Source organism: Amphibalanus amphitrite, unplaced genomic scaffold, assembly GCF_019059575.1.
Source record: "Amphibalanus amphitrite isolate SeventyFive unplaced genomic scaffold, NRLGWU_Aamphi_draft 001291F_arrow, whole genome shotgun sequence".
NCBI classification, from domain to species: Eukaryota; Metazoa; Arthropoda; class Thecostraca; order Balanomorpha; family Balanidae; genus Amphibalanus; species Amphibalanus amphitrite.
Genome location: NW_024882784.1, coordinates 55,630 through 64,214, shown reverse-complemented (window position 1 = coordinate 64,214; position 8,585 = coordinate 55,630). Strand labels below are relative to the sequence as shown.

General features: G+C 43.1%; 1 protein-coding gene across 1 annotated transcript; it reads right to left on the bottom strand.

The window, feature by feature from the left end:
• Nucleotides 1-259: 259 nt before the first annotated feature.
• LOC122371904 (opsin-2-like) lies at nt 260-4,268 on the bottom strand. Its single transcript, XM_043348675.1, has 3 exons — nt 4,144-4,268; nt 1,412-1,562; nt 260-1,107 (listed from the first exon to the last, which is right to left on the bottom strand). Exons 1-3 carry the CDS (start codon nt 4,196-4,198, stop codon nt 1,038-1,040), a joined length of 276 nt encoding a protein of 91 aa, XP_043204610.1. The 5' UTR covers nt 4,199-4,268; the 3' UTR covers nt 260-1,037.
• Between the last annotated feature and the right edge of the window lie 4,317 nt (nt 4,269-8,585).

The window sequence follows — 8,585 nt, the reverse complement described above, 5'->3', positions numbered from 1 at the left end:
TGCTTTTTGTTGAGAGATTATCTACCATCAGTAGATCTTTTTAGAGATATGTAAGTGCTCGTTTCCAAGTAATGCCCACCTGTTATAGGTATTACTATTTATATACACTGTGGGTATTACCAAAAAATGTCTATATCGTCAAATGTGCCTGACATATTGCAAAAGTGTTTGCATATTACACTGGAAATAGGGATTTTATTGTATTGTCATCTCCTCCTAGATCCATAGGCTTCCAATGTGCTGTTGCACTTCAAAATGGTTGTTTTGACGATGAGTGCTAAGCAGTGTTCACTCATCACTGTGTGTATTTTCTCTTTTGCACTCCGAATTTCAGGCTACAGTTACATTTCACAGTTTGGATTAAGGCATACCACATGAAGCAAGAATACAACTCTTGACATACTCCGCAGTAGAATGGGTTGCCAGTCATGGGGTCACCTGTTTCCATTCCTAATAATGCATGGAATAGCAGCATGTGCTGATGGGAGTTATTTCGACAGGCATTCCGCTCTTGTGATGCCTAAATGAATTGTGTATTGGGTTGTAAAGAACAGCTAATTAGACAAATTCCAATAACAGCAAAAGCAATGATCAACAGTAACAGCGAGATGGAAACATTTTGCGGCTGGTGAACATATGATTATCTGCTCATTTTGACATTTAAGATTATTGTAGATGCGACACTTATGAATAATTCTGCTGACATTTATAATCGATTAATGTTACTTGACACTAACCAAACAAATAACTAACTATCAACATCAACTCTCCAGTGTTGTGACTTATTCGTGTGATGCCTTATAACTAACAATGAACACATTCCTATCCATAATCTCATAGACCGAAACTTTTACATATATCGAGCCATGTAAACCCAAACGAGCAAATGCCATCTCATAACTCACGGCCTGTTCATAGATCCCGGCTAAAACGCTTTCAGCCATGACTTTAGAACCCAGACAAAGCCGAATCCCTCTACACAGATCACGATTAAAGTTTTTCCTGCGGCGGGATTCGAACCCGCGTTTTCAGGAGTCTTACGCCGACTTGCTGGATGCCTGTGATAGTAGCAGATGGTGTCTCTCCTGACGAACTGTGAACGCCTCACTGTGGACAGAAATTAAAAACGAAAATCACTGAAGTGAACAAAAATGATACTCTGATATGGTGGTCTGTAAGACTAAAATGATACTCTACTTAGGTACTCATTCTGCGTTTGGTTTTAAAATGTTAATTATGATATTTTCCTATTACCATGTCTTTGATTAACATCGTACCTGCACAAGGCAGAAAATCATATTCCTCGACAACTGCATGATATCATCAGTCTGTCCTCGTTGGGTTTCAGACAAAACATAAGCGTAGTTCTAAAAAAAAAATCCCCAAAACCTAACCCTGCATTCTTTCTTACCCCTGCGGCGTTTGGGCTTCGTCCTCCTTTTGAATCCTTCTGTTGGCGAACATGCGCGATATTTTAAAGTTCTTGATTGCCACGCGGAACTGCGGATGGCTGATTGAATAGATGAACGGATCCAGGCAGGCTGCTGTCTTGCAGAAAATCCCTGTGAAGAGGAGCGAGAGAATAATTGTAACATGGGCTCTTCTGATATGGGAAATATTGGAAACACGAAACCTTGAAACGCACAATAGTTTTCTTCTGTTTGTCACCCCAATCGCGAGAGCTTTGTTTGAGGGAACTTCTTGATGTGTGTGTGTACCCCCGTAGCGTCAAATGCCTACCACCCTTGTAGAATTCTTTAAATTGCATCAATTCGCACGGCCGCACAATTTAACACTTCACGGAACCTGTCAATATTTGTGTCGTGTTTGGTCTCTATTTCTTGCATGTTTTACCTTTGCCTTCACCCTCACAGCATACAAACAAGCCTGATAAAATCATGACATGTCTTTACAGTTAGCTTATAAGACATGCGCAGTGAGTTTATACCACAACCTGTCACATATTTCTCCATGATGACTCGTAAATTATCGGATTCGTGTCACATTCGCGGCACTTTGAGACGTCTTATCATACCACTGAATCGTTTCATTGGATAATGGGTACTAAATTACCTTTAGTGTCTCCCCGTGATGGATGGTGTGCCACACGTGTTGCTATCTTTTTCGAGTCATTTGAGGTTGTGTTCGTGAGAAGGTATCTTCTCTTTGTCTTTGATATTACATTCCGTCTTCGTGGAATGGCGAATTATAATGACCACCCAGACACCTATTTTCTTTTTAAATCTCTTGACAATTATTTAAAAAGGCCAAAACTCTAATTCATTCGTTGTTTATGCTAATAGATGGTAATATAAGGTGATGATTTACCTACCTCGCTTATTACCTCGGACTACTCTCGAAACCGTGCGGTAACTTATGACTCCTAAAGTAGATACTTAATTAATTTGACCGCTCACAATGCTTCAAGACTGCGCGCAATGACTCTCGCTTCGAGCTCGCATTGCCGGGAAACGGCGAACTGGAGTTACTGAGTTTAACTTCTAGGTACTCCACTAATCAGCGCACGAGCTGGCGACGAAATGGCGGCAGAAATTGGCAGACTCGCTCTTTTGTGTCAAATGACGTGCATTGTGACAGGACGTCGGTCGATAAGTCGTTTCCAATGGTGTGCTCGTAATTAAAACGTAGAAATAAAGTATAAGAACGCCCGGCGCCCCAATCTCTCAGTACGTACATTTGCGTGCGTCCTGGTAATTTATATCGACAAATGACTATCAAGATTGGCAATATTCTGGTAGTCGTTCCATCGGCCGTCACGCTAAGCATAGATGCACCTATGCGGGGAATCTCCCAACTACAGTCAATAATATCACCGAAATTTTTCCGACCTCATGAGGTGCGTGGTTGATCTAGCTACTGATATGTACCTACCTATTATAGCAGACCATATCCCACGAGCCGCTGGGGGGGGGGGGGGGCATAAAGTTGCCCCCCTTTATGTTTTGTGAAATATCTCCGAAACCTGATGAGCTACGACCGTGAAACTTGGCATAGCTTCAAATGAATACCTAGGCAATGTTTGAGGAAAGTTTGGTGGTTGTAGCACCTAAGATGACGTCACAGTGACGTCATAAAGTTTTGTCGTTTTCCGATATGGACCGTTTCTGATGACGCTGAGCATGAAACTCAACTGTAAATGAACTAGACAGCACCTGCTGTCATCCTAAAACATCTAACTACACTTCCATCTAGTTTCTGACCAATAATCGACCCTTTATATTCGGTCCCATATATCTGATGTATCGTGAGGAATATGAGAGTCGCAAATCTATAATTTCACTTATGACGTCACTGTGACGTCATTTCAAATGGGACCAACACCAAATTTGGACACAACCTCGGCTAGGTATTCAGGAAGATGTGTGCAAAGTTTCGTTTCTCTATCTCTTCGCGTTGCGACGATATCGTCGCAGAAGTAAAGGGGGGGGGGGGCAACTATATGCCTCCCCCCCCCCAGCGGCCGGCGAGTGGCGCGGAGGCCCAGCGGCCGCCGGGATATAGTTATATATAGTTGGTAAATATAATTGATATGTCTGCATGCACTTGTATTGAGAGGCAGTGGATATTTTTAGCAAGAAAACTTCATGGCATTACAAGCAGTAATGTGAATCGGCAATGGGATAGTTATTAGTTGCAAAATTATTTTCACTTTTAATTAAAGCGATGGCCTAATGAATGGTCCTGTGAGGCATGATGATACCGCATTGATTTGTAGAATTGGTATATTATTTGCATCGTTATCCATTACCTGGTATCATGATTGCCACCAGTAGCGGCGGAACACCTTCAATTAAGGGGGAGGCACTGCCGACTTTTGGTCCCATTCATTCCAGCAATGCCCATATGGCTAATGTTAAAATGCCAAAATCAAAGGGGGCACGGTGCCCCGGTGCCCTCCCCGTTCCGCCGCCAACAGTGCGGTATGGTATCACCCGATAACACTACCTGATATGGTTGCCAGCGAAGTGAAGTATCATCTCATACGTTACCTGGTATCATGGTTGCCAGCGAAGTGAAATATCATCTCGTGCATTACCTGGTATCATGGTTGCCAGCGAAGTGAAGTATCTCGTACATTACCTGGTATCATGGTTGCCTGTGAAGTATCATCTCGCACGTTACCTGGTATCATGGTTGCCAGCGGAGTGATATGGCGTCGGTAACCAAACACCCCCATCAGCGCCACGGTAGCGTATGGTGTCCATGAGAGGAACCACAGGAGAACCACGCTACCAACGACGCGAGCCAATCTGCGGAGAACCAGAGGCCAGAGTCAGAAACCAGAAGGAACCAAGGCAGAACTACGCTGTCAAGTTTTGAACACGCGAGCCATCCTGCGGAAACCAGAGTCCGGGGTTAGAAACCACCAGGTGACACGCGAGTCGGCCTGTGGGAACCAAAGGCGGCGTCAGAAAGCAGAGACAGAAAACACGAGATAACTAGAGAGCGAGACGCCTGGGGAGAGCGAGCGTCTGGGGCTGTTTGGATCATAGACCACAGGAAACCAGAGGCGTCTGAGCAAATAAGGTTTGAAGTTGGTCTCACGTGATCCCCGGTGACCTTGTATGACAGCTGTACATGCCCAATGAAAACTTCCGTTCGCTGCAATCACTTCAAAGTTGTGGCAGTTTACATAAGCCATTCCTGAAGCGAATGCCTTGATTAAACATGCATGCTTTTGAATTATCTCAATATGTAAGTTGTATGTTCGATGAGATGAGTCTGAAAAGTAACTTTAAAATAATATTTCTCTGATAAACTTAGCTGAACTTGGTCCGTTCGTTCAGCATCAACTTTCCTTTTCAATATTATTGCTATATCGCTCTGAGCTAAATTGAAACCTTGCTACATGTCGAAATGCTCTAACTTATGCGCTAACAATAATATTCCATGGGCGAAGTACCTATATTTCTCTATGGGAATATATGCCAGACATGTGTCACATGCACGTGCCTTGATTTTATTCAAAAGAACAACCAGCCCTATGTGACCTGATGAACGTTTTGGTGCACCATGTTCATAAACTTCGTCAAAGTTATCCCGCGGTTGCGACTTTCTTAGGCCCTGTTGGGACGCAAATAGGTACAAAGCTGCAGTGAACAACGAGCTAATTTTGTTGTTTCTGTGGTGCCGAGTCTCGGCACGCAAAGTCCGTGGAGGGCTTTGGAAATGCAAAGGACTTTGCAGATACTTTCAGTTGTTCTCGTGTGTCGAAATGCACTAGGGATTTTTATTTTTATCTTAGGAGGCGTTGCTGTTAGATGCGCTCTCTAGTTGTTTACTGACCTGTTTTATGAGAGGTAATACATTCTTACCCGCTCCATTTGCTGCCATGAATAAATAGCGGCTACATAAATAAAGCAACTTTCGGGAGTTCATATCCGAAAAGATTTACTGTTCATGCCATATGCCATTTTTGAGAAACATGACACGTAACATATAACTCTCGCTTTTCAATTGCGCTGTGCTTGATCATATATTTCATTAAAAATTCAAATAGAATGAAGAGCTAACGAGAAAGCCACTCGCTTTCATTGCGTCTCTGAAGCTATTCAAAATCCGCTTAGCTAGCTGAGATTCATTTCCAAGTGATGAGGCGGATGTCTTTGAAGTATGCCGCCTGGAAACGGACTGACGAAAGTGAAATTTGTCTAATTATGTCAGCATTTTGAGCTGAAAGTAAAAGCATGACTAACGTCACAGGAGATTAAGCCGATAATAACACAGTTTGAGGTCAAGTAATAAAATGGAGCCTACTTGTGGTTAGGCGTCATCGCTTCAAAGAATCATTACTTTACCAGAGCTCAAAGGGTACTTGCTTATGCATTGTGTGCCCCACTCTCAATTTAGACAGACAAAGGCGAATAATTTCGTTGCAGTGTTTCCTCATCACTTGCTTAAGGACAACATCTCGAATTTTGGGAGACGAAATGAACGTTTTACACGTGAGGAACATTGAACTGCGACGAACCAAACGACGAATGCGTGGGAAGAATTAAAAACAGAACTAATGAATGTTGAAGCGACACATTCAGACAAATTGGACCCTGTTTGGTGTTTTGTAAGCCTTAGAGCGTTTATTTTTATAGGTTGGAAGAATCAACACAAGGCGCCAACCGTTTTGTTTACCTAACTCATTCTTTGTGACTGTTATAAACGCAAGTATAAACGTAACTAAAACGTGCTAGCTCAGTTGCGAGACATTGACATAAGAGGATTATGTTTGACATCACAAGTTCTAAAAGCAGTTGACACGTGCACATAATCTAAAGTTTCTCTTGGGAGTAATGCGGCACAGTATGACTTCAGGCGCTTTGCGCTAGCGACATCTTTAGCAGAAACGTTAACGTGACCCGGGAAGTTAAAGTGACCATCCCAATTAGTTTTGAGTTGAGATAGCCAAATTGGTGGCCATAGCCTGTAAATACCGGTTTGGGCACTCACAACATCGAAAAATGCTTTAATTCGGAGATATGGAATTTCAAACTTGCAGTTTTCGGATTCTAAGGGGCTAATGCATTGAGATGCCCCCTTAGAATTTGTGACGTCAGCGGTGATCTAACGATTTTAACCCTCGCCCTGGCAGGGCATTTTTCATAACACGGCCTGGCAGGGGGGGGGGGTCGATGCGACCCCCCCCCCTCGCGATTGGCTCCTATGGCACCTAGAAACACCAAATTTGGTAGGTAGGTGGGCCCCCTGGAGTTCTCGCCCCTGTGCAAATTTGGTTGTTCTAGGTCAATATTTAGGGGGGATTTGGGGGGTATAAATGTAAAATTTTCGCTAAAAACAGGTCAAAAGTTTTTCGCTTATAACTTTTGATCTAATTAAGATAAAGCAAAAAGAAAAGCACCAGTGAACTCAGCACGTCAAGGCGCGTCGAATGATATACTTTTTAGCTTGCTTAAATGTACTTAAAGTTTTTCTTAAATTTTAAGTAAACTTAAATTTATAAATTAAGTTCAAGTTAACCAAATTGCACCATATCGCATATCATTCGATTCGGCTGATCGCCAGAAACACAATGATACCATTTTTTAAGCTCTAGCGTCATTATGTGCCAAGTTATTGGCAAAAACGTCATTTGACCTCAGTTGACCTCATTTGACCTGACCCATGGATAAGTACACCAAACAAAGAAGCCCCAAGTGACCTGCTGCTAAGTACTGTGGTTTCAAAGCACAAAAGTGATGGAACGAAGCGGATATCTCCAGTATTTTCCGAATTTAGTATTTTCCCATAGGCTTAACATTACGACGTAATGACCTCTAACTGACCTCAGGTCAGTGACCTCAAAAAACCCGAACTATATGTTATACAATTCGGTGAACTTAGCACATCCTGAAAGTTTGAAGGAAATCAGTCCAAAACTGTGAGTTGGACAGGTGCAAAAAGAAAATTGAAATTTGACCATGACCTTGTACCGGTTTTTCTGACCTGGTGACCTGACCCAAGGTCACCCGGACCTGAAATTTTTAGGTCATATGTAAAAAGGTTGCCCCATAAGCTGTGCCAAATTTGGCGGCGCTGCGCGCCGCCGTTTTTACGCTATCTTCGAAAAACCTTAGGGGGGGGGGTCGCATCGACCCCCCCCTGCCAGGGCGAGGGTTAAAACCTTATACTAACATCTTTGTAAAGCAGTGGTGGTATAAGCTATTTGCGCGCAACATCTGCCGCGAACGCCGCACTTCCAAAATGAAGTCGCTAGGAACAGCGGAGATCCCAAAAATGTAAACAAAAGTAAAAGTATATCTTGAAAACCGGTGAATATTTTTCGGTGAAATTTGGTAGATATTCTTTTTTGCTCTTTTTGAACCGAGCGACATCACTTTCATGCCAATTGATTAACTTTTTTGAAGGTGGGAGGGTCCCTTTAAAGCCCCGAGTGGCTCTAGGTTTCGATATTGAACGAAAGATGCCTGCAGGCTTAGCTAGAATCGCAAAGCCCTGGAGACACGGGTGTCCCTTTCATATATCCCTAGAAGGGTCCGAGTCTTTCCGATTACTGCGGCATAAAAAACTGGCGATACATGATATGGATGGCTTTATCCTAAAATTGATCATTAGACTCCTGCCAGAAAAATTCAGAAAGGCTGGAGATGCACACGAATTCACGTGTCACCAATTGGGATCATGCTGTTGTACCATTATGTTCAATCAATTTATGGTGGTTGTGTTCCCTACCCAAAGGTTGAGGCCACGCTTAAAAGAAGAACATACGTCGCACAACAGCTGCGCATATTTCCGAGAAACCATCGCGCAATATTTACATACTCTAATGACGCTCTCTTGCCACGGCAGGCCCTTGAGTCTAGGGTCCAAGAAGATGTGTTGCGCAACGTATTGCGACTCTGTTCACTCATCACTGCTGCCCGTCGGTTCTGCGAGCGCAAAATAATGGCCAATCAAAACACACCTTTGTAGTTTTCAGCGAACATGGGTGAGTAGATATTGCTGTGCGAGCGATCTTTTTGCGTGCCTTTTCTGTTAAGTACTAGCCTTGATCTAAGTATGGGCCTTTCGGATGAAATGCCATGCCTTTCGGATGGAGGAGTACCTACTCG